We start from the raw sequence: 26546 nt of genomic DNA, 5'->3' as shown, positions 1-26546 counted from the left end.
TGCAAGTTTTTCTCAACAGACATTTGGAGTAGGACAACTTTTCACCATGTTACAGTATAAGGGACTAGACACTCAAGTCATTATGATAATCCAAAGTGCCCCACATATTTCCCCACATGTCCCACGTGTCCCCAGGGGTAGGGTGCAGCTGCCCAGACTTGAAAGCTCCTTTCTGATCTAAACCAGAGAGGGGCCAGGATTTGCCTGAGGCTGACCAGCACGTGCTGCTCTCACACATTCTGCCCAGGCCCCTCTCAGGCTGGCTCAGGAGCCCCAGATAGCTCAGTGTCCCTGGGGCAGGTCCAGCCATACCTGGTAGCAGCCAGCTGATTGCTCAGGCCCTAATTCACAGCACACCCTCACTTCTGTTGACACCATCTTTCCAGACCACAGCCCCACACCTGCCACACAAACCTCAGGCTGCCCAGCCTGGCCCTTACAACTTTCCACCAAAACTCCAGTCCCACCCGGTCACTCCCATCCCTCACACCTTCAGTGGCTCTCACCTCCCTCAGGACCAAGTCCAATCCTCAGCCCTGTCCTGAAGGGCTCTATAGGACTGACTTCATCCACCCCCAGCCTCCTCTCCCATCCCCACCTCTAACAGCATCTGCAGTTTCCAACATACATTGGAGCCTTTAGACAGACTCTTTGCTCGCCTTTGATGTCTAATTCACCTTCCCAGACTCTTTTCTTCAAGTCAGCTCCATCTGTTCTTAAGGATTCAGCTCAGGCCCCCTCCTCCAGGAAGCCTTTATGGGTATCCCCAAGCTCCTCCTCCCCTGGGCGCTTATAACAATCTCAGTGTCTCAATCACTGCACTTAGCACAGTGAATGAAAGTTACTGGACTAGATGCCTCTGCGCCCACCAGCCTCTGACTCCAGCAGTGGCCACTGCTGGGCCCTGGAGCCACACACTGCCAGGCACAGAGCAGTCACTGTCACTGACTCAGCAACCCCCAGTGCCAGGAGCTGTCCTAGATTCTGTGGGTACCACCAGGAATAGGACAGATAAGCCTGCCCTCGTGGAGCTGCCATCCATCTGTGAAGCCAACAATAGGGACGAGAGAATGAACAAAGGAATGAACATGCTAGTTAGGCGGTTAATTAACACTTGACCTACTGTCCGGAAGGCTCCTGGCCCCACCTCCAGCTGCTGTTCCTCTGTGCTTCCTGTCTTCCCCCACTCTCTCCTGCCCACCTTCTGCGTCTTCTCTGTCTCCCCACAATACACACTCTCTCCCATCATTGCACAGCCCCTCATGTTCACGCAGCACTCCCAGTCAAGTAACCTTTCTACATGTTGAATCCTGAGCTTCTTCCAGTACAACCAGGTCCTAGGTATTATGACCATTTTACAGATAAGGAAACCGAGCCCACCAGCCAGAACCCAGTGCTGCAGCCTCCACCTTCCCTTCCTCCACCCCATCTTCTTTCCCGCCTCCACCTTTCTATCTGGCCCTCCTCTCTGCTTCCTGCCTTCTGGGGTGCCCTGACAAGCGGCCTCTGCTCTCTCAGCCTGTTTCCTACGTGTAAAAGCAGTGGGCACGGAGGCTCGGGGAGACGGCCTCCACTGTCCCCTCTCCCGCACCCCTCCGCAGCCCCTACTGCATGGCCCTCTGTTCACTCTCCGCCCTCCCTCCCTCTTCTCCTCTTACTTGTCACTTCCTCCTGCTTCCTCTCCTCCCCATATCCCAAGGCCTCCCTGGGGCCCCAAGACGTCTGCAAGAGTCGTTAGCTTTCCTTCTGGCTCATTAAAAAGCAGAATTTGCATAGAATATCCATATGATCATTCTATCTACCGCAAAATGGGGCACAGATATAATGCAGCATGTAAGTGAGGGAGAGAGGAGAGGACAGTCACAGCAGGAGGCTGGGAGAACCCCACCAGGAAGAGGCCCAGGTACTCCCCTGGGTCTGAGGCCTCAGAGGTAGCCCCTCACTCCCTCCAGCTCTCACTAGGCCTTTCTGTTGGCTAATCCCTATCTCTGTAATTCTTACAATAACCAGCGAAGTTGGAATACAGCTGTACCCATATTACAGGTGGAGAAACCAAGAGCTCATGAGGAACAGTGGCTCGTCCATGGACACAAGGCAAGTCCGGCAGGCCGGGGAAAGCACTCTCTGCCAGGGCCAGCCCACCTGACTCACGTCACCTGCTGCTCTTTTGGGAAGGCTGCCCCTCCTGATTCTCAGAAGGGAGGCACAGGCAGGACAGCCTCCCACCACCCTGGGACAGGCCCACCTCCCGTGGAGGTCTCTCCCATCACTGCTCCTCAAGGCAGCCTCCCCTCCCCCAATCCTGCCTGGCCTTCCCCTCCCTGCAACAACAGTTTAGCCAGAGACACAAGAGATTTTTGGAGACAACTGCTCCAAACCTCTCATCCCAGCTTCATTGTCACATTCAGACCTGCCTTGCCCCAAAAAGAATTCACAGCAGTGCCCAGAAATAAACATGTATAGCTAAAAAAGAAACTGGTAACAAAACCAAGGGGAAGGGACTGAACTTCACAGATGAAGACCCACTCAGCATCCATAAGACTGGCCCAGAAAGGGGCCCTTGGTTGGGCAGGAGCCAACCAGGACTTCCCAAGCAGCTGACCTTGGGGCAGACTCACTATCCATGGTACTGAAGCCAGGAGTGCTGTGCCTGGCCTGGCGACCCCTCACCCTCCAGCCCTCTGGCCACAGGCAACCCAGAAGCAAGGCCGGTGGGCCCAGACCTCAAATATACCCCAAATCTGTCCCTTCTCACCACTCCCACCCCTGGTCCAGGCCATTGTCACCTCTTGCCTGGACTACAGTGGCCTCTACACTGGCCCAGGGTCCCACTCTATTCCCTGCACAACAGCCAGAGGGATCGCCACCCTCCTCTGTTCCTGACCCTCCAACGGCCCCCAGCTCACCCAGTACAAAAGCCAAAGTCCTCACAGGGCCCCCCAGAGCCCCATGCAATTTGCCCTCCTCTGCCCGTGTGTCTCCCTGCCTTACTCATTCTGCCCCTGCCTCCTGGTTATTCTCCAAATGCCGGGCAGGCACCACCTCAGGGTCTTTGCACATGCCAGTTCCCCTTCTTGGGGCCCTCTTCCCACAGATCTCCACCTGGCTAATGCCCTTGCTGCAGCTGGGGATCTGCCAAAAGTCACCCCTGCAGAAAGCCAGGGTGAGGACCGAAAGTCCGTCAACCTTGCAGGGAAGAGTCTCCCCTACTTGCCCCTCTCTGTCCACTTACACTGCTTTGTTCCTCTTCAGAGCAGCATCTTTCACAGCTGGTATCTCAAATTATAATTATACAGTGATGTGTTTGCTTATTCACTGCAAGTTCCTCCTGCCCTCTCCCCAAGTGTGAGCCCCACAAGGCCAGGAGCTTCATCTGCTTAGTCCATGGCCGTACCCCAATGTCCTGGTCCAATGCCTGGCATACAGTCAGTGCTCAATAAATATTCATTCTGCAGATGAATGAATTACTGTGGAGGAAAGGGATGCAAAGGCTGGAGGGCAGAAGGAAAAAATGACCACGCCCCTCCTCACCAGCCATACCCCTGGGGCAGGTCTGTGGGATTGGGAGGCCGGGGTCCCACCTTCTGAGTCCCTGAAAGTCCCAGAGGCATGAGGGGAGCCAGCAACAGAGGAGTGGCTGCCAGGGGATCCAGCCCTCCCAGACCACTTTCAGAATGGGACCCTCACAGCTCATACATGGTCACGCGGGAGTCACATGTGACTTGAGGGCTCCTGGCCCACTTCTCTCTTCTCTCTCTCTCTGTCTGTCTGTCTCTCTCTCTCTCTCTCTCACACACACACACACACACACACACACACACACACACACTTACCATGCCAAGGTCTTCCAAGCTTCACACCAGGTGGGGAAACAAGGGACCCTTGGAGATTACCCTGCCCCCATCCCTACCTCTTTCCTCCCTAGCCCTAGAGCTGCTGGCCTCCGTGGGGCAGGGCCTTCTGAGGCCTGCCCATCTGACAAGCCCACCAGTGCTTCCCTGGGAAGGCCAGATGAAGGGAACCAAATTCCCCACTTAAAAGGAGGACTCCATCTTCCCACCTTCGAGCTCCAGAGCAAGGGCCAGTTTCGGAGTCATGCAGAACTGGCTACAAACCCCAGCTCTGCCCTGACAAGCTGGGAGGGCCCAGGCAAGCCCCTGGGCACCCTGGGCTGCAGTCACCTCCTCTAAAGTGGGGAGAATGCTCAGGGTTTCTGTGCAGGGGCTGAGGCTGGGGCCGGGGAGCAGCGTCTGTCATGATAGTTTGTGAACATGGCCTCAAAATGTGTTTATTACACACAAGGAGTCTCAGGGGTCTGTCCACAGGCCAGGCCAGGCTGGCTGTGACGCTGGCATGGGAGGCTGAGTCTGTTCAGGCTCAAAGGCTCTGGGAAGAAGGAAGAGGGACCAGGTTGGGCAACATGGAATATCAAGGCAGAAATATCCGCATATACCATTCATGCCCACATACATGAGCCCACTGAGGAAGGCACACAGTCCGTTTTTGGTCTTACAAATGAAAAACCGGAGGCTCAGGGAGAAGTGAATCGTGTAGGGTCACATAGTGGTGGAGGGTGGGGCTGAGACTGGGACTTACGCTGCTGGACATTCCCACCCCGCCCCAGGGCACTTGGTAGGCCCATGTAGGCCTGAGGTGGGAAGTGCTGGGTGGCGAACGTGAGACAGGGAAGGAAATGGTGGGTTCACAGGTCCCTCCAGAGACGCAGAGGAAAAGGCAGATGGAGCTTATCTCAGCCACATCTCCAAGGAGCTCAGAGTGGGGACCTGGAGTTCCAGGAACCCCACCCCAGCCAGGAAAGCAGGCAGAAGGCCAGGGTCAGCAAACAGGTGAAGATGCTTTCCTGAAGGTCAAGGCCCAAACCCAAGCAGGGGTGAGCAGGGCAGCAGCCTTCACCACTTGCCCTTTAGCCAAGGGAAGAAACTGGAAGGGTCCCTGTCCAGTGGGAGCCTGGGGGACAGACCCCAGTGTGCTCTGAGTGAAGAGGCTCAGTGAGGAGAAAGAAACAACAGAAGAAAATGAGCTTGAAGAAAATGGGGTTCCAGTTGAGAGATTTGTCAAAAATATCAAAAAAAAATCAGAGGCCAGAGGAGTTAGGGAGCAGCAGGCCGCTTTGGAAGTAGCTACTCTGTGGGCTCCTGCCTGGGTCCAAAAACAAGACACACGGGAAGCCAGAGACCAACTGTGGTGCTTGACCCTCCATGTGGCAAAGTGAGACAGGAAAGCCACGAGAAGTCAGTGAGGGATGTGAAGACCTGTGCCGTGGGGGACTCAGAGGTCCCCTGATATGTTGGCTGCATGCTGTCGATAAAGCTGAGGCTCAGAGAGGGAAGGTTACCAGCCTAAAGTCACATAGCCGCCCAGAGACAAGAGCCGGGACCAGAACTCAGCCCGCCTCCCAGCCCAGGGCCCCCGGCCCCGCTCCTGTTCTCTGGTTAAGAAGGAAAACAACTAATGCCTTCGGGAGCACCAGTGTGCAGTGCAGTGCCCGGTCCACCCGGCAAGCGCTTTATAGCTATGCATGCATTTAACCTCACAACAAGCTGTAAGGGAAGGACTATTACTATCCTTGTTTGACAAAGGTGGAAACTGAGGCACAGGGCCCCTCGGGGACTGTTTAGGGTAGCACAACTCATGATGGCAAAGCCAGATTTGAAGCCACACCATCTGCCCCAGTGTCTGGGCTCTTGGCCACTCTATTCTCCTGCATCACTGGGGAAAAGGACCGGATTCAGAAGGCCAAAGCCACAAAGGGGCTGCCACCAGCAAAGGGAATTTTTTCAAACCCCAAAGGAATCTTCAAACACATTCCACAAAGGAGGCTGTGAAAGAAAACGTTGCTTCCCATCAGGAGGGAAGAGATGCAAATTCAGAGAAAAAGGGCTCAGCATCTGACGTCTTCCTCCTGTCATTCCCATCAAGCTTAGAGGCGAATGCAGACGGGAGCATGTCCCCGTCTGGACAAGCGCATCAGGCAGAGGGAGCCAGGAAAAGTGGCTGCACTGAAAGAAAAGCAGCAGGCCAGGCGACACCAACCTGGGGACTTACAAAATGCAGAAGCGTCAGGCCCTGCACAGGTCAGAGTGGCAGAGGAATCCAAGCAGACAGGCGCAGTCCCTGAGGCGCACCAAACAAACGCGTGGTTCATCTTCACAACGGAACGGAGACTGACCTGGCAATCACGAGCAGTCACATTAACAACAACACCTTGCCAATCTCCAAGCCCCGGCAAGGAGACCCAGCTGGCGAGTGGTGGGTCTCATGGCTTGGCAGGGGGCGCCCATGCCAGGTCCACTTAATTTCCACCCACAGCAAAGTGATAGGTGGCGTACAAGGGCAACGGAAGGCAAGATGGGTCTCGGGTCTAGAACGGCCTAGTTGATAGGTTAGAATGGGAGGTTCTGGCTGCAGGGTGGGGCCCACTCCCCCTCGTCCTGGGAAAACACAACGTCAGAGGGCAGAGTGCTCAGCCTTGGGCTGCAGGGTCCCTGGGTCCCAGGAGGCAGCTGGTGGAACAGTCCAGAGGCCTCTCCCTTTGAAGCTGCTAAAAGTCATCCGATACTCAGATACAGGCTAAAGCCAGGAGCAGCACCCCTCGCTGCTTCTACCCCCACTCAAACCCCTGCTCCCTGCTCATTTTGACCATGGTTCATCCGATGAGGTGGGAAGGTTGCATGCTCCAGGCACTGCCACCATGCAATTGGCCCTGATCATTCCTGAACCAAAATGCCAAGCCCTGAGGGGTCAGCGCTGACATCCACTCCTTTATGCCTTGCGGGAAGCTTCCTTTCCGGCACTCCTCTGACAGACACATTCTAAACAAGTAGTTTTCAGTGGGTGTCTGAGGGTGTCTTCAGGATGGGTCCAAATTGTGGGGAACAGGTCTTTGCTCTCATGAAGGATGCCTAGAGCCAAGGCCATGGAGGGCAAGAACACAGCCTGTCCGTGCCAGCTGGACCTCAGAGGCGGGCTACTGTACCCACTCCTGTCACAGGTAAGAGGAGGCCCAGGGAACAGGGCTGGTCATCTGTTCACTCACTCTTCATTCTGTAGCGTGTGCTGAGGCCCTGCTATGTGCGAGGGAGGGCGGGGGGCACAGAGCCAGGCGGGGTCCTGTCCCTCCCTGGCCTCTGGAGCTGTCAGTGGGGCAGGGGCAGAGGGAAGGGTCAGCAGGCACTGTGGCCCACCTGAAGGGGCTTCCCGGGGAGCCTTCGAGGGAAAAACCCCCCCCGCCTGCTCCACCAAGGAGCTCAGCTCTGTTTGGGACAGGGCAGGTGAGGGGCGCCTTCAGGGAGAAGGGCCTTGGCTCTGAGCCTCAATGGCAAGGGGACCCCTCAGGGCCCTGAGCGAGTTGGGCCCGACAAGTGGAGATGGTCAGCCAAGCCAGCACGAAACATTTCAACATGCGGCGTTGGCCTAAAAGAAACTCTCCTCGGCCCCACCTCAAATGGCTCCCTATCCCCTCCCCACCCCACGGCCACAGGAGCTCCAACCCAGGCCTCTCATCGCTTCCATCTGCCTGTTCATTCACACTTCCAGGCTTTTGTTCCCACTGTTCTCCCACCTGGCGTGCCCTTTCCTTCCTCCTCTTGTCCAAATACACCTCCTCCAAGCCCTGCTTGCCTGCCCAGCCTGGCTGGGCTGGAGCCCCCGCAGCCCTGGGGTTTGTGTCTTCACTTCAATGGACACATCACCACATCCCTTTTTTTACTTATTCAGGCAGGCTCTGCTGAGCACCTACTGTGTGCAGGGCAGGTGCTAGGGCTGGCTGTGCATGGCTCCTCTCATGCCCACACAAAAGGGCCTGAGAGCAGGGCCTGCAGCCTGTCTCTGTCTCACACCGGGGCTGGAACATGCCCAGGGAATAGGGCTGGTCGTCTGTTCACTCACACTCCACTCTACAGAGTCGTATGCTATGCTGCGGTCCTCTATGTGCAAGGGAGGGCATGGGGCACAGCACACGGCAAAATAAATCTAGGAAGCTCCAGCCAGCTGGAGACTCAAGCTGGTGGAGGACTGAGCCACTTCCCCTTCCTGCCCCCCAGGGCAGCAGCACTGCAGGATGAAGCACCCAAGGCCAGCAGTGAGGAATGGCACGAGGCACACCCCACAGTTCACCTGACGCAGCTGCTGACAGGCCCCGAGTTCCTGCTCCCTCCCTTATGTCTCCAGAAATGGATTTCTGTCCTCAGTGAGTCAGTAGAGAGAGGAAGGGGAACAGCCAGGGAGCTCAGTGGGGCAGGAGGTGGAGGTCCCAGGTTAGCCTGGCCTCACCCCCAATGCCTACACTCTGTCAGCCTCAGTTTGCCCCTTTGTAGGCTGGGAGAGCAACCTCTCAGGTCTAGGGGTGGGAAGAGAGCTAAAGAAGTGAGTAGTTGGGGGCTGGATTTTGCAATTAACCATTCATTCAACAAACATTTATTGAGCAACTACTATGTGCCAGGGCTGTGCTAGATGCTGGAGATGTAGCAGAGAACAAAACAGATTAAAATCTCTGCCTTGGTGGATCATACACAAACAAATAAAAAGGTATTAGTCTGGTGCTATAAAGAAAAACAGCAGGGTACGGGGACTGGAGAGTAGGACTGAGGCAGGGGCTGTTTCAGATAGGCTGTTCAGAGGCCTCTCTGAAGGGAGACATCCGAGAAGACACCTGAAGACACCAAGAATGCGGGCCACGTGGACATGCAAGAGAAGCTTTCCCGCAGGAGAACCAGCCCATGCAAAGGCCCTGAGGCAGGCTGGTGCCTGGAACATTTGAGGAGCTGCAAGATAGTTGGTGTGGCAAGAGCAAGGGAGAGGCACAAAAGGGGGCAAGGCCAGAGAGTGAGGAGAGGCAGCGGAACAGGCACCCTTAATGCAAGTGGTGCCAGCTCCCTTGGCTCTGGCTGCACAGATCTTCACCTCATCCCCGTGGAGTCTCCATAGATGGGGTGCTCCATTTACAGCCAGGGACGCCACATGCAGAGAGTCTCACAGCCCACTGGACGAGGAGCTGCCCAGCCCGGGCCTCCTGCTGCCCAAGCACTGTCTCCTCAGTGGGCTGTCAGCCGTGCCATGCCACTGTGCTAACAGAGGCTATCTACATACAAGTCTGATGCTCAGCCCTGGGAGTCAGAGCTGGAGGTCAGATCCAGCAACAGCTTGACTCACCCACATCTCTGGAATACCAATGGAGGGCACAGCAACACAGCCAAGAGGTAGGGCCTCAGAATTTCCTGCTGTTCAAGGAACGAGACATCCTCCAAGGAGCAGGCCAAGCCCCCCACATTCCTTCCTGCCACACCCAGAGAGGCCATCTTGTTTCCACCCTTGAAGCACAGATGTACCCAGACATGCTAGACGCACTTACCTGAGAGGACTAGAGACAAACTCCTGGGTGACACCGTGGATAGGACTTCCTGCCCCATGCACCACAGAGGGTAAGTTCAGTGGCTAGGGAGAGTATCTGCAGGATTCAAATCCTGCCCCTGCCACTTCCTAGCTGTGTGGCCTCATGGGAGTTACTTAACCTCTCTGAGCCTCTGTTTAGCCATTGGTATAATGGAGCTGTCTTGAGAGCTAAATGAGGTAATATGTGCAAAGCACTTAAAACAGGCCTGGGCCAGGTGCAGTGGTTCATGCCTATAATCCCAGCACTTTGGGAGACGGAGGTGGGTGGATCACTTGAGCCCAGAAGTTTGAGGCCAGCCTGGGCAACATGGTGAGACCCCATCCCTACAAAAAATTAGCCAAGCATGGTGGTATATGCTTGTGGTTCCAACTACTTGGGAGGCTGAGACAGGAGGATTGCTTGAGCCTGGGAGGTTGAGGCTCCAGTGAGCTGTGACTGTACCACTGCACTCCAGCCTGGGCAAGAGGGTGAGACCCCATCTCCAAAAAAAAAAAAAAAAAAAGGCACAGTGGCTCATGCCTATAATCCCAGCACTTTAGGAGGCCAAGGCGGGTGGATCACCTGAGATCAGGGGTTCAAGACCAACCGGGCCAACATTGTGAAACCCCATCTCTACTAAAAATACAAAAATTAGCCAGGCATGGTGGCACATGCCTGTAGTCCCAGCTACTTGGGAGGCTGAGGCAGGAGAATCGTTTGAATCCGGGAGGTGAAGGTTGCAGTGAGCTGAGATCACGCCACAGCACTCCAGCCTGGGTGACAGGGCGAGACTCTGTCTCAAAAATAAAAATAAAAAAAAAAGCCTACCACATTTGTGCCCACGTCTGTGCCACATGTTTGCCACTGCCTGCCTTTCTCCCTCCTCGGTGACTCACTGGCGTTATCTCCAGAGCCCAGGCGGGGCCTGCTCTGCATGTCTAATCCAGCCCTGGCGACGCCGCGGAGGAGACCGGGAGGGAAGGGCAGTCTCCTTGCCTTTCCCTGGTGCAGCCTCAGCCTTGACAGGGAGGAGGAAGTCCTGGCTGCAGCCAGAAGGTCCACATGTGCCCGCATACACACACACAGACAACCACCCCCCACACACACACAGACCCTATCTACAGATACCCCCACCAAGGCAGGCCTGCCAGTCACATGACCAGAACTTCCCAGACATGCACCCCTACACAGACACACACACACACACACACACACACACACGCACACACACGCACACACACGTCCTGGCCTAGCTGCCTTTGGAGTTCACCTTGCTGTCCTCTCCCCACCAGAGCAGCCGTCCCCTAAGAACCAAGCTAGGCTGGGCTCCTGTAGTTTTGTCTCTAGCCCCGTCCCTGGACACACCTGTATCCCTGTATCCCCAGTTAGGGGCACAGTACGGGGCCCAGCACTTCCCAGGCCTCCCAGGGCTAGCCAGACCCCAGGTAGGGCTGGGATCCAGGCAGCCAGTCCCTGACAAACCCTGCAGTGCGCATTCCTGAGCTCCTGCCGGCATGTGCCACGAGCACATTTCACTCCTTTTTTTTAAGACAGATTCTTGCTCTGTCACCCAGGCTGGAGTGCAGTGGCATGATCTTGGCTCACTGCAACCTCCACCTCCCAGGTTCAAGCGATTCTCCTGCCTCAGCCTCCCAAGTAGCTGGGATTACAGGCTCGTGCCACCATGCCCAGCTAATTTTTGTATTTTTAGTAGAGACGGCATTTCACCATGTTGGCCAAGCTGGTCTCAAACTCCCGACCTCGTGATCTGCCTGCCTCGGCCTCCCAAAGTGCTGGGATTACAGGTGTGAGCCACCGTGCCCAGCTGCATATTTTACTCTTATACCCTGCTTTATTCCCATTTCACAGATAAGAAACTGAGCCCAGAAAGACGAAATGACTTTCCCAAGACCGCACAGCCAGTCAGCGTCTGAGCCAGGGCACAGGTCTGCCTGAAGAAGCCTGACCTCTTATGCACCTGCCGCCACTTCTGCAATGCAAGCTGGAGAAGACAGGGCGTATAGGTAGAGTGCCTGGTCTGACAGCCCTAGCTCCAAGTCTTGCTCCGACACTTGGCTGTGTGACCCTAGGCAAGCCACATCACTGCTCTGAGGCTAAGTTCTCCCATCTGCAAAATGGGGACAAAACACCTAGCCCACCGGTGTTGCACTTAGCCGCATGGTCATTACCAGGATCTGTAACACTCACAGGGTGTGTCTGGCCCAAGCAGGGCTCAGTCAAGGGCCACAGGATTGCCCAGAGCATGTGTGGACAAGGGTAGAGGTGGGGAATGCCAGTGCCAGGGCTTCCTTTAGGCCTGGTGCCAGAGGCCCAGTCAGTATTGAGCCACTCCAGGTGCCACCTATGGGCTCCCTACCTGAAGGACAGAGCCAGGTTCCCATCCCAGCTCCTCCATGTTCTGGCTCTGTGGCCTTGGGAAAGTGACCCGCCCCCTCTGGCCTCCATTTCCCCATCTATAAAATGGGCATAGTCATGCTCCTCTGAAGGACCCGGAGCCCAGCACACAGTCGGCACCTAGGACTCGCTCACCACAATTCCAGCATGCATCCCAGCCTGGCCAGCATGCTCTCCCCGCCACTCCCCTACCCGGCGCTCCTCTGAGCAACTCACAGATGATTTATACTTCAGAGGACGAATCAATACAATATACAGCCAAAGACATCTTTAATCTTTCGCAGGGATTAGGCTACAAGGTACAGCGGCCTCTTTCTACCGGCCGCTCAATTCTGATTTCAATTTGGCCAGCTGGAGTGCAGCTCTCTCTCTCCCTTTCTTTTCACCTTCTAAAAGATGTTCCTCCAAATCAAATTTCATTTATTGGGTTGCGCGAGGAGATCTAGCTGCCTAAGCTGCCCTGGCCAGGCCCCTGTAGGCTGTTGCACACTAGCATGGGGTGGCCTTGGAAGTTTGGGGACATGGGAGGCCCAGTCAAGCAGGAAGCCAGGCCCTCAGGGAGGTGCAGATGGTACATGGGGCGTGGCAGGCACTGTGAGGGGCACCTCTGCCAGGACAGGAGTGCCCCATGCTGAAGGCCTTCGCATAATAGCAAATTTTAGTTTTCTAGATGATGAAGTCCTTTTAAAAAATCTTGAGTAGACTTTATTTTTTCTAACCACCCAATACTTGATTAGATGTTGATTTTAAAAAAATTAAACAATAGGCTTACCTTCAGCCAAAACACAATGCCCAGACTGCACCCCTATCCCATGCCTCTCCTGTCCCTCCAGGCTGTGTGTACATAGGCATGCCTGTGTGTCCCTGTCATACCCTAGCACTTGCACAGGGGCTGGCCCAGGGTCTCAGTGAGCACGCAAATGACAGAAGACAGAGAAGACAAGAGTCCAGAAACAGGTGAGACCTCTAGTCCCAGAGCCAGCCCTTCTGGGTTCAAATCCCTTCTCCACCTCTTACTTGCTGTGTGGCCTGGTGCTAGCTATTATTCAGCCTCTCTGTGCCTGCACTTCCTCTCCTGCAAAATGGGGATGAGGCAGCATCTACCTCGAAGGGCAGAAAGGACTGCCCAGGACAGCAGGTGCTGGGCACAGAGGGAGGCCTGCATGAGCACTGGGGGTGGCTTTGAGGTCCCTCAGGGCAGGGACTGGACACAACTGAACACAGAAACTCAGGGCCCTCGATCCCTTCCCCCATCCTATACCGTTGTCCCTATATCCTGCAAAGGTCATGCCTTGAACAGAAAAGGCAGGGGGCTGGTTTGGGGAAGAGTTCAAGCCGCAAAGGAGGAAAGGAACCAGCAGAGCAGGGTAGGAGGTGCCATCCAGAGGGAGGTGCCAGGTCTTGGGTCTGAGCAAAGGAGGAAAGGACATGTGGGTAGCCCGAGGGAGGGGCTGGGCTCTGGGGTTCTGAGGCTCTGACACCGTCTGCCAGGGTCCCCAGGTGCTATTGGCAGCCCGCCCGGAGGTGGGAGTGGAGTACTATTCACCTCTGCTTCCTTTTCCTCTGCCAGGCTGCCGGAGTGCAGAGTGGCCTGGAGCCTCAGCCATCAGTCAGCACTGCCCCACTTCCCACCGCCCCGCTGCCCCCTCCACCAGGTGGAGGCACCCAAGCAGCTTCAGCAGTACAATTAAAGGGGCTTATCTGAGATTTATAGCAGCATTATGCCCGCGGGGTGTTATCAACGGCAGCCTCTGGACACTCTGTAGTCCTTAGGAAAAGCAATTAGAGTGCTGAGGCCATGAGGGTATAAATATACAGACACCATCACCCAAGGTCTCAGGCGCTGGCAAGCTGTGTAGAGGTAGGGCCTTGGGAGAGACCAGGGGCAGGGCAGACAGGCCCTCTCTGCAGGAAGTGGGTCTGCCAGGAGGGAGAAGGGCCTCCCCGCTTCCCCCACACACCACAACAGGGCCCCAAGGAAGTCACAGGCACCATCCTTCAGCCCCACAGCCTCCTAGGAGCCGTCCCATCTTGGCTCACCCCAGCCCAGGTGAAGACCCCCCAGCCCACGGCTGCCTGCTGCCCCTAGATGCCCACAGCTGCAGCCCACGCAGCCAGTCCTCCCAGGGCACCAGCAGAAGCAGAGACCCAGCCAGGGGCCCGCTCCCGGGCCCTGCTAGGTGGGAGTCACCTGCCAAGGGGTTAACCCTTGTTATTGCTCAGCCGCTTATCTCTGGGGACACCTGAAAGCTTTATCACAGAGCATCTGAGGACAGCAATTTAAAGCAATGCAGCAAGCTTCATGGGGGAAGGTGGCATCAGGGTATGAGGGGAAGACCTCAAGGAGAATAAATACTTGCCATTTCCTCAGACTCCACCCACAGGGACACCTTCTTCACTGATGCCCAAACCAGCACAGGTCACCCGCGGCCCTTCACCCCTCAGCCCCAGCACAGACAGGTCAATTTTAGGGGCTCCAAATTCCTCATTCCTCTGAGAGCCTGCCTGGCTGTCCACCCATCTCCCGAGTCCCTGACAGCCCTCTAAACAAGGCCCTCGTCCCCACCCCGTCCCTTCCTCTGCTGCGAGGATAGCGGCCGCCCCGCAGGCTCCCGCACCAGGGAGGCCAACAGTGCCCTCATCTGCACACCCACGTCTGCAAAGGCCTCATACCTGCCGTGCACAGGAGTCATGCAGAGCCCAGTGAGGCCATGGGCCAAACCGCAGTGCTCAAAGAGGAGGACAAGGCCCACCTGGCAACAGCCAGGCAGTCAGAGGCCGCATCAGGCCCCGGCTGGGTGCTCTCGGTGGGTCAGTCACATGCCCCCAAGCCCGGCATGACCCTGCAGCCAGGCGCTTGACTCACCATCCTCACGGGACTTCTGGATGAAGGCCTCCACACCGCTCTCGCCATAGCTGCCCTCCGAGGCCACCGTGGACACGTAGTTCCACTTGAGGGCACGGACGATGTCCACCATGGCCTGGGCCTGGTACGTGTCCGAGGGTACCACGCGGGAGAAGAAGTCGTAGCGGCTGTTGTCGCTCAGGTCTGGCGCGGTGGAGGCGTAGCTGATCTGGGGTATCTGAGGGGCGAAAGGGGCTGTTGAGGGTGGCGGCTGCCCCCACCCCGCCGTGCCAGCCCCACTCCCCTACACACCAACCTCCCTCTGGTCCCCACAGCTTTGGGACCACCACAGCCCACGCCTCCCCATGGGCACTGCCTCCTCCTCCAGAAAGTCTCCCAACCGGCCTCCCTGGGGTCCCCAAAGACACTCCAACCACACACAGGTACACACACACACACACACACACACACACACACACACATACACACGTACATACACCACACACACATACATCCTGGGAGCCTCTGGCTGCCTCAATTTACACAAAGAGCTCAAAGATCCCAGCCCAGGGAAAATCCCCACATACATGAGATGATTCAGCCTGGGGATTTGGGTGTTAGGAGGGGCCCTGAGGGGTCATGTAGCCCATCCCATGTCCCCAGGCAGCCCCTCTGGTCAGGACCCAGCAGACCCTGTCCCCACAGCTCTCTGCCAGCTCAGCCTCCTTCCTCGTGCCCTGCTCAGAGGAGATGGAGCCTCGATTCCAGCTCCCCCGACCCCCACTCCACCCCCAAGGATGGAAGCCCAGGAAGCTAGCAGGGTGGGCTTCAAGAAGTCCCTTCTCTCTGCAGCTGGGGACACTGAGCCCAGAGAGTCACCACCCTGCTAGGTCCCACAACCTCTCCAAGGCAGAGCTGACCCAGGGCCCTGCCCCAGCCCCAGGGCTTTCTAGTCACAGAGCATCTTCCTGCCTCCACAGGCCTCACCTGGACCCTCCCCAGGCAGGGATGAGACTCAGACCCCCTGCCTCCTGTAGATACACCCAACCATCCCCAGGACAGGGAGAGGTATGGTCCCTCCTCTCCACCCCTCCCCTCCAGGGCCCCACCCACTGCTCTGCTCTCCCGGCGGGTCAGGGCCTGTGGTCTCCACTCCCCGCTTGGCCCACAGGGACACTCCTTCTTCCTGTGTGCCCTCTGCCCACTCAGTTGTCCAGGGGGACGGGGGTGGGGAATCCATATTGATCCCGGCTGGCATCAAAACTAAGATTTTATGCCCCTAAGCAATCACTCAGATTCAATCCCGGCCAAGAAACCTGTGGCCAGGACTTCAGGCCCAGTGGCAACCGTGGGTGGGGAAATGTTCCCGGGACAGGAGGGTTGGGGGTGCTCCTGGCAAGTGGTTGCCCACTTGGCTAAAGCCTAGTGTGTCCCTATCCCCGGGACCACCTCCCAGACCAGTCAGCTCCCCTCCTCAGGACAGGGCAGAGCTTCTGCCAGCCTAGAAGCCCCACCTCAATATCCCAACATTCAACTCTGTTCACTTCAACGAAGACTTTACTGAGCACCTCTGATATCCCGAGTGCTGAGGACAGCAGTGAATAAAACACTCACGGAGCTTCCTTCTGGTGGGAGGAGAGAAGCAAGCCAGCTAACAAGTACCGGGACCATTCTCCACAGCCATGGGGCCTCACAGAGGGGCATAAGGGGGTGGGACATCAGGGTGGCAGGTGGCAATGCCAGGAAAGGCCTCTCTGGGGAGGCGACAGCCAAGCAGAGCCAGCATGAGCAAGGATAGGAAGGTATCGGAGCCCAGGGAACAGCAGGTCCCTGTGGAATGAGCTTGGTGTGTGGGTGGCCAAGCAAGGGGCCTGTGTGGCCGGAGCAGAGCAGGATGGGGAGAGTCAACGCGTAGTAGGCCCCATAGCCTCTTAATAAACGGACAAATGACAATAAGGAAGTTGACTGGGGGCAGGGAGGGTCCACCCTCCCCTGAGAATGCCCACTGCCAAAAGCATGGCCCAGATGGCTCACTGTCCGCCTCCGCTGTGGGAAAAGCCCAAACCTCTGAGGCCCTCACGGGTGAGGATGTGGGTAGGGGAAACAGTTAACTGGTTTTTTGGATTTTTCTAAGCAAGGTTTCTAAGCAAGCGTTAGAAACCCTAAGTTCTGAGTGCTTTGCCTGAATTCCCTCATGTGACCTTCACAGCCTTAGGAGACAGCTATTGTAATTATTCCCATTGTGCAGCTGAGGAAACTGAGGCCAGGGGAGGTGAAGTAACTTGCCCAAGTTTTTTTTCAGCTGGTGAGAGGCAGAGCTGGGATTTGAGTTTAAGCAGTGTAGCTCCCCAAATTCTGCTTGAAACTGTCTCCCTAGGAAGTGTGGGAGGAGCTGTGGAGGGAGGCTGTGGGGAGAGCAGACAGGAGAGAACCTTAGGGTTCTAAGCAGAACAAGGGTTAACTCCCAAACCCCCTCACTGTAGCTCTTGTGGTCTTTATAAAATGGCATGTACTACATTATCCACTGGCACTGTTTGTAACAGTAAAACTTTGGAAACAACCTGTATGTCCATCAAGAGGGGATTGTTTAAAGAAGTTCCAGCCAGATAAGGAATATTACACAGCTGTGAAAAGGAACGAGGCTGATTTCCAGGCACCGCTCTGGGTGGGTCTCCAAGATATTGTGGGGTAAAAATAACAGCAATAAGGAGGCAACATGCAGGTGGAAGCTGTTTACTGTGTGAAAGGGGAAGTGCATACTCGCTGCTCTGAAACAAAACACGTGCATTGCCTCAGGGGAGGAAAGCAAGTGGCCGAGACAGGATCGGGCAGGGACCTTTCACCTTCTACCCTTTGTAGGTTTCCAGTGTGGAACCATGCACATCTTCCACCCATTTGGAAAGCAAACCATGCTCGAATATACCTGAATCTATGTGTCCCCTCACCTGCTCTGTCAGCAGTGACTGAAAACTAGCCCAGTCCTCTCCGCCTTGGAGAACACTTAGCATAAAAACAGCACCCTCTAAAATGTGAGCTCTGACTGAATATTTTTTAATTCACTTTAAGGTTGTTATTTTTGAGGTCTGAAAATGGTATTCGAGTCATGGCTGGTTTGTTTTTAAGAAATCTTGTGTTTTAAAGCAGTTTCTCAGCCTTTGCACTCTTCACACTGTGCAGGGGAGGTTAGTGCTTTGTTGGGGGGAGGTCCCTGAGAGAAAAGTGTTTTGTTTACCTCTCTCCCTCGCCTCTGCTGGGCCTCAGCCAGGAGCGATCATCACCTGCCTGCCTCCACGCCCCTCCTGATCAGAAGCTTGTCCCTACCTCTGGTGTTTCCTCCCACCAGGCCTTGGCTCCCGGGAGAGGGAAGGAGGCCCACTCAGGTGTCTGGACTTGCTCAACCCAGGCCTCACAGCATGCAGCAGATGGAAACAGAGGACCCCCCAGATAAAGTGGCTCCTTCTCACTCATTCCTATTCCTCCTTCCAAGCTCCTGTCTAGGCCCAGGTGGTGCTCAGCACAGGTGGTGAGCAGTGGATGGACAGATGGATGTCCGGGCATCCCCTGTGGGGCCAATCTCGTTAGAAGCCTTCAGACCCTGGCCCACATCCAGAGCGGGGCCCTGGCACACTGGCCCCAGCCCACGGCACACACTCCATTCCCCAGAGGGTGGGAGGCCAAGCATGTGCTCCTGTAGGATACGCATGTCAGCCTGCAGAAGAGCCCCAGGCCCCTGATTTCAAGAGCCCAGGAGGGGCCCCTGACCTTCCCCCAATAATTCCTGAGACACTGGAACAAGAACCCAACCCTGAGACGCGGGTGAGGGAATCAGGCTCCTGAACAGGATCCCGGGGATAAGCCAGCCTCCTGTGATGTGTCCACCTGCCAGCCTCTCCTGTCTGCTCTCCCCACTGCCTCCCTCCTCAGCTCCAGCCCCTCCCACACTTCCTAGGGAGACAGTTTCAAGCAGAATTTGGGGAGCTACACTGCTTAAACTCAAATTCCAGCTCTGCCTCTCACCAGCTGAAAAAAAACTTGGGCAAGTTACTTCACCTCCCCTGGCCTTAGTTTCTTCAGCTGCACAATGGGAATAATTACAATAGCTGTCTCCTACGGCTGTGAGGGTCACATGAAGGAATTCAGGCAAAGCACTCAGAACAGCACCTGGCAGGAGGTGAGCACTGAGGGTCAGCTCTTAGAGGAGCTGCCATTCCTCCGCTAAACTTCCTCTGGCAGCAATCGCCTTCTCTTGCCTCTCTCTGACTGTACCTCCTAGGACTCTCCCTCTCTTCCGGCCTCCTCCCATCACACGCTCTCTCCATAGTCTCATTGTTGTCATTGTCATTGTCACACGGACATCCTGGGAATGCTATCGGGCTCTCCAAGGCTCTCTTACCCCAAACTGGAGTGGAGGGATGGGGGGCAGGAGGTGTCGGGGCCGCCACAGGCAGGCAGGGAGCCATGTCTGCGTCTAAGCAGGTGACTGTGACAACCTGGCCCATGTGGGGCTCTGACGTCTCTTCAACTCCCACTGTCTCCGCAGCCCAGCCCAAGCAGGAGGGGGACATGCAATTTACATTCTCCTCAGAGAACGCTCCTCTCCTCTCCCAACAGCAGCAGCAGGAGGGGAGGGAGACAGCGGTGCCAGCCCCGGTGCCAGCTGCTCCATCCCTCTGCCTCCTTTGCTTCCCTCACCCAACACATTGAGCACCTACTGTACACTGGGCACTGTTCCAGGTGCTGGGGACGCAGCAGCTTGTGTCACACCCTCATGGGGCAAGAGTCAGAACTCAGATTCCAGCAGCCCCCGACCAAGTACAGGCATCCTGCTCTAGGTCCCTCTGTCTGTCCCTTTCTCCTTCCTCTTTGTCTATCTTCCTCTGTCCCCAGAGCCCATGACCTCATCTCCCACATCCAAATCCCCCTGCTCATCAAGGCCCAACTCAAATGTCACCTCCTCCAGGCAGCCCTCCCTGAGCCCTCATCCTTCAGAGGGGGCCTAGCCTTCCACAGCACTGAATGCGGCCGCTCCAAGGGCACCAGGCATGTCCTCCTTGTGTTACTGTTCTCTGCCTACTCATCAATTCAACAGGCCTTCTAAGTACCCCACCCTGTGCAGGCAAGGCCACATGGAGAGATGCAGAGGTGAACTAGATTCTTCCCACCCCCAAACACTAGTCAATACCCACTGCATCCTGGGAGACACCAGCAGAGATGGCAGAAAGTGTTTGTGCAAAAAGTGCTCCACCGTCTGGGCCCCCTGATGAGGGGTAGGTTGTACGGCCCCCTGGAGTGACACACAGTGTGCCTGCAGCCGCCACCCAGGAGAGCCTCGGCTGAGGTAAGGGGTGAGTGACTGAGGGGTGGGAGGATGCATGAAGAAACCTCTCTCCCTCTTCCCCTGTCTCTGGCTTCTAGAGTGACAAGGAGGTCCATGCCACATGAGGAAAGACAAAAGCTGCTTCCGAACTTAAGCAACAATGAAGATGGATTTCAAGTACATCTGAGTGTGTGTGCGCGCATACACACATGCACGTGGGCGCATGGGCTATAGCATGTGTCCTGAGCACATGGGTGCCCTGCACATTCATTCATGTATTCCTCCTACAAAGAGGCATGGAGCACCCACGGCCTCCAGGCATAGTTCTGAGGGCTGGGGATGGACTATGGACAACTGCCTTCAGTGGGCTCCAATCTAGACGAAGGCAGGTCATGCAGAGGTGCATCATAAGCTTCTGAGTCTGTTAGATGGGGATAAGGAGTGAGGAAAAAAAAGAAAGGAAAGTAACAGTTGAGTGTTGCAGAGTGGCCAGGAGAGACCTCGGTTACAGGGCGATGTCTTTGTCAGGACCCCAGCAGGGAGGGGTATTTGAGGCCAAGGTGTTTCAGGCCAAGGGAGCAGCCAGTGCAAAGGCCATGTGTGCATGCCTGTGTGTGTGTGTGTGTGTGAGATCATGGTGCATGCCTGTGTGTGTGTGTGAGATCATGGTGCATGCCTGTGTGTGTGTGTGTGTGTGTGAGATCATGGTGCATGCCTGTGTGTGTGTGTGTGTGTGTGTGTGTGATCATGGTGCATGCCTGTGTGTGTGTGTATGAGATCATGGTGCATGCCTGTGTGTGTGTATGTGTAGATCATGGTGCATGCCTGTGTGTGTGTGTGAGATCATGGTGCATGCCTGTGTGTGTGTGTGTGTGTGTGAGATCATGGTGCATGCCTGTGTGTGTGTGTGTGTGTGTGTGTGTGAGATCATGGTGCATGCCTGTGTGTGTATGTGTATGTGATCATGGTGCATGCCTGTGTGTGTGTGTGTGAGAGCATGGTGCATGCCTGTGTGTGTGTATGTGTATGTGATCATGGTGCATGCCTGTATGTGTTAGCGTGTGTGCATGCCTGTGTGTGTGTGTGCATGTGTGTATGCCTGTATGTGATCATGGTGCATGCCTGTGTGTGTGAGCATGTGTGTATGCCTGTGTGTGTGTGATCATGGTGCATGCCTGTGTGTGTGTGTGAAATCAGGGTGCATGCCTGTGTGTATGTGTGTGTGTGTGATCATGGTGCATGCCTGTGTGTGTGAGCATGTGTGCATGCCTGTGTGTGTGTGAGCATGTGTGTATGCCTGTGTGTGATCATGGTGCATGCCTGTGTGTGTGAGCATGTGTGCATGCCTGTGTGTGTGTGAGCATGTGTGTATGCCTGTGTGTGAACATGTGTGCATGCCTGTGTGTGTGAGCATGTGTGCATGTGTGTATCCAGGCACACACATGTGTTTAGTGCCTGGATCTGCCCTCGGGCTGCCCCAGGCCCAGCCAGCAGCCTCACACAACCAGCCCAGGCATGCTGATACCGGCTAGCACACAGGCAGTGACCCAGAACGCGACAGCTCCAGCTCTGGGTAACTGGTTCCCAGAACCGCAGCATCTGAAAATCCACTGAGGGCAACTGGTCCACATCCCACGCCATCCAAAGGTGGAACAAGGATGCTGGAGGGCAGGGAATGTGTCCAGCGTCTCAGTGCCCACCCGGAGCACAGTACTCAGGGTCTCTGAAGGCTGGAGCTTTGTTCAAGACTGTTCGACTCAGTTAGGATTGAAATCCCCACCACAACCCCCACAAGGCCTCGTATGCCCCAAGTCAAGTGACCAGATGTCCAGGGCCATCACCACAGACACCCCAGGGGCTACCTGACAAAACCCACACTCCTCTTCCTGTGACCTTTTCTGTTAAAAGCACCTTGCCTTTCCTCCTCTGCCGTAATGCGTGGCACAGCATGTAAGTGTCCAGCACCCATCAGAGCTACCCTGCCTGGGGCTGTGACCCAGCTTCACTATCCAACTGTGCAACCTTAGGCAATCCAGTGAACTCTCTGGGCCTTAGTTTCCTCCCCATAAAGTCATCACAATCACAACAGAAAGGACTGCATCAGCAAATACACAAAAAGTGCTTAGAACAGGCCGGGCGCATGGGGGCCCTGGGCGAATGCTAGATATTCTTATTAGAGAGAAAGGCAGGGCTAGGATCATTGTGCCCATTTTGTAGATGAGGAAGCTGAGGCCTGGAAAGATGATAGTGTCCTCTGAGTATTGCCATCAGGAGATGTCAGAAACAAGGTGCCGACTGAGCTGCTCGGGCCCCTGTTTCCACCCTCCTGGGCACACCCTGCAGGCCTCCAGCTCTGCCCCACCCTACCTGCTGACTCTGCTTTTTCTGTCCCACCCACAGGCCAGGCCACGCCACCACAGATTGAGTCTGGGATCGTGCAGCCACCTCTGGCCACCAGCCTAGGCCCAGCCAAGACCCAGGCAGACCTTAAGATCCCCACCTGGCCGGCACAGCCCCTATCGCCCAGGGAGCAGGGGAGCCTGCGCAGGCCGGCACAAGCCCCAGGCTTGGCTGCATGCTCCTTGCCCTTCTGATCCTGGCTGCTTTAGGCCCTCCACCGCCAGGCTCTCAGCATCAGCTGTTTGCTTCACAGATAAAAGCTAGTGATGCTTTTAGGTACATGAAAGCTGTGGTGGACAGGAACGTGTGGTTCAGAGAAAGAGGAGGAGAGTGCCAGCTTCCAAGGGCCTTGCCTGCAACATCCCCCACCCTGACTCCTCAGGGGCCTGAGTGGTGCAGCCTCCCCCACAGGGCCTTAGCTGCAGAGATTGGGGCGGGGCGGCCAGAGGTGCAAGAGGAGGGGTTGCCAGCTGCCCTTTCCTTCCTCCCTCCATCTGCAGGCTGGGAGCGGGTCTCACCTGCACACTCAGTAGGGCTCCCCTTCACAGAGCACCTGAGCATCCCTCTGGCCAGGTGCTGGGGACACAAATTTAAATAACACTCAGAGAATCAGCCTAGTTGGGGGAGTCAGACTTGTGGCTGGGAGAACAAAGATTCCCCCCAGTCTCCCACGGGCAAGGGAAGAGCCACAGGGTGAGGGGAACAGTGGCAGGACCTGGGGGCCAGGCTGGCTGTGCACAGAGGCCCAGCCACAGGGGCTTCCCAGGCCCTGCTAAGGAGGGCGGGACTTTCCTGGGAGCCAGGGGAGCTGTGGAGGGAGCCTGGGCAGGGGTACAGGTGGTCAGAATGGCCCTCAGCCTGCAGGGGAAGAGTCTAGAGAGGCAGGCCTGGCAGTCCAGGAGGAGGCGGGGAGTGCACTGCAGACAGTAGCTGACGCTGCCTGATCTGGGATAGGGGCTTTGGGGTGGAGGGGAGGTGGGTGGCAGGCACTTTGCGGGAGACTCACAGCATTGGGGATCAATTATATGTGGTCACAGAGAGAGTGGGGACCAGCAGGGGGTACAGGGAGGCAGCAGAGGGAGTAGGGTGGGGCCAGCACACGGAGAGGACGCCAGCTGTCCCCAGCCTTCAGCCCTGACCAGGCCCATCGCTGATGCACACCACTGGGTTCAGGAGCAGAAGGTTAGAGTAACCCAGACAACTTGGGACAGCCCCACGGAGGCCTCACACACCCATGCCCTCCATGGAGCTGTCCTGACCCCAGTGACCAAAGAACAAGGCCTAGGCTAGGAAATGGCGGGGGGCACCTGGGCAGAGGACTGAGTGGGCACAACTGGGTGGTCTTTGGAAGTAGCAGGATAGGCCCCAGATCGGGAGACTATCTGTCCTTACCCCAGCAACTCCTCCAGGGACACACACTGGGGCCCTTCCCCTTCAATGCCACCTTCCCTGACACCCGCCAGAGCCATCTGGGGAACACCAGCCCCTTCCCCACAGACCCTCCAGGAATTCGAATCAGGCCTGCCTAGGCACTCACCTCAGGACTTGACGCCCTCATTAATCAGATCAATTCCTCTGCTCTGTGGACGCAGACCAGCTGCCAACTCCTGCCCTGAGCATCCAGTCACTTGGGACCTGACCCTGTGCCCCTGTCTGGCCCTGGCCGGCCGGCCTATGCCCCAGTGCAACTGATCAGTCTGCGAGGGCCCACCCTGGACCAGCCCGGACTCGGCCTTTTTCCTGGTAGCTGAGGAAGCTGCAGTTGCCACCCCAGGGCCCTTGGCCTCCCTTGCTCTGCTCCTCCCCCCGGCCTGGAGATGGACCGCCCCTCTGCCCAGTTCCAGGGTTGCTCTGGCCCTTCTCTGCCCCTGTAACCTATGCCCCCCACGATACAGCCCCCTTCCTATCACACCGTGACCTGCAGTTTCCCCTCTGTGATGGAGAGTGCACGTCAGAGTGTCCTAGGCTGCAGGCACTATCATCAAAGACAGTAGAACTGGCCATGAGGCCCATGCGGTCCCTTTGCCTCAGCTGCTCCTGTGGCCACCAGCCTCCCCCCATACGCTCTCCCAGAATCCACCCATGCTCCTCCAAAGCTCTGTCTGCTCATTCATTAATTCACTCACTTGACCAGGTTTACTGAGCACCCACTGAGTACTCTGCATGATCCCTGCCTTCCTGGAACTGACATCCAAGTGGGAGAGACAATCGATAGTGAATGAATACACACAGAACTCATGCTGGGTGCTGGGCAAGAGCCATCAGCCAAGCATTTCAAGATCTCTGCCTTCTTGGGGCCACCTGAAAAGTTGTGGACAATGAGCTGAGAGCAGAGCATGCCCATCGCTTCTGTCCCACAGCACTGAACTGCAGTCCTGAGACCTACAGGGTATACATTTCCTCTGCTACTGTAAGCAATGGGTCCCTGAGCAATGTTCCAGCCCAGCCTGGGTCCCGGAGCAGAGTGCCTAGCCAACCCCCAGAGAACACAGCAAGAGTTAAGCTGATGCTATTTTAAGCCACGGAGCTTTGAGGGTTGTTTGTTATGGCAGCATCACCTCGCCTATGCTGACAGACCCAAGGAATGGTAAACATTAGGCTCCAGCTCTGGGAGAGCTGGGAATGACTCTTATTTATCTCCACCTCAAGGCCCTGGATGTGTCAAGTTCACACTCATCACAGGCTGGTTTGGGCAGAATTGTATTGAATTAAATTCATACGCATACATGCAATCCTCATCATCATGAGAGCTAACACTTATCGGGTGCTTACTATGTGCCAAGAACCGTCCTAAGTAGCTTCATGCACCCTAACACCTTCAATCTAATAATAGCACTATGAGGTGGGCCTTCTTATTCTCCCCATTTTTCTGAAACTGAGGTACAGAGATGTTAAGTCACTTGCCCAAGCTCACACAGCTAGTGAGTGGCTGAGCCAGGATTTGAACTCGGACTAGCTGCAGACTCCATGCTGCTAACTGTCAGGTAAAACCTGTCTCCTCTGTACACGGTGAGCCTACACATGCATATGCATTTGCACACACACATGCAACATCTACACACATACACTGTGAATCTGAGGGTGACGCTGCAGCCTCTAGTGAGAAGGCCGCCCCCATCTTGTGGGGCAGGATCCTCAGGGCAGCAGCCGGGAGACTAGCCCTGCTTCCTCTCCTTGCTGAGCCCCCACCTCCACTCCTGGCTGTCAAATTAAGGGCTGAAGTGGCCCACTCGTCTTCAACACAAAACATCGGGCAGGAGCCCTGGAAAGTTGTGTAAAATGGCTCTGCTTTGAGCAATAGCTAGTTTCTATACATAATTATCAATTTCATGCTTATTATATGCAAACCTGTCTCCCAGAAGAGATGAAATTGATTTAATTAGAAATTCCATCATCAAGCCTTTTGCATCTGAACTTTTAATTAGGATCACCAACCCCACACGAGGCTGCCAGAGAGTGATCTCGTGGCCCCTGACTTCTCTCGCGGAGGCCAAGGGTATGGCCAGGACTTGTGGACCACCACTGCCACCTGTGCCTAGTGGCCAGGTCAGGGTCCCTCACTAGGATCCTTACCTGTCCTCCACCCCTACAGCATGGCCCTGAAGTCCCAAGGGTCCTCTTTTTTCTCTTGGCACCATCATGGGGAAATAGCTTGGGAAGAGTTTGCACCATCTTGCAGCCAGCGGGAAGGACTGGGGCATTTAAGGTGTGCAGGGGACAGGAGCAATAACAGGCCTCCCCGCTTCCTGCAAAATTCACACACCAGCCTTCCTTTGGGAGCCCCTGCCAGGTGCTAATAAAATGCCCTTTACGGCTCAGCTCAGAGCAGTCCGTCAGAATTACCCGCAACATTTTAACAAAGCATTTTCATGCTCAACACCTCTGATCTCATCTCCAACCACTCCCAGCTTGGCCTCACTGACTCAGCTCCAGTCACGCCAGCCTCCTTACTGTGCCTCGAACTCTCCAAGCACACTTAGCCTCGGGGCCTTTGCACTGGCTGTTCCGCTGCCTGAATGCTCTTCCCCCAGATATGCATGTGGCTCGCCCCCTCTCATCCCTCACTTCAAGACTTTGCTCAAATGTCTTCTTCTCAGGCAGGCCTTCCCTGACCACTCCCACCTCCCTCCCCTGCACCCCACCTTCACCTCCTCTGCTCTGATTTTCTGCACAATGAT

The 26546-nt window shown here is 55.9% G+C and overlaps 1 protein-coding gene across 7 annotated transcripts in view; it reads right to left on the bottom strand.

Annotated features, from left to right (window-relative positions):
* Nucleotides 1–26546, bottom strand: part of GRM4 (glutamate metabotropic receptor 4) — a 125241-nt gene that overhangs the window by 53754 nt on the left and 44941 nt on the right. For all 7 annotated transcript variants that reach the window (XM_017853651.1, XM_017853652.1, XM_017853650.1 and 4 more), the window contains one exon: nucleotides 14673–14889. In XM_017853651.1, the coding sequence (XP_017709140.1) occupies nucleotides 14673–14889 (217 nt within the window). The remainder of the gene's footprint in view (nucleotides 1–14672; nucleotides 14890–26546) is intronic.

This window comes from Rhinopithecus bieti, unplaced genomic scaffold (genome assembly GCF_001698545.2).
Source record: "Rhinopithecus bieti isolate Rb0 unplaced genomic scaffold, ASM169854v2 scaffold_36553, whole genome shotgun sequence".
NCBI classification, from domain to species: Eukaryota; Metazoa; Chordata; class Mammalia; order Primates; family Cercopithecidae; genus Rhinopithecus; species Rhinopithecus bieti.
Note: the sequence above shows the minus strand (reverse complement) of the source record. Positions and strands in the feature narration are given on the sequence as shown.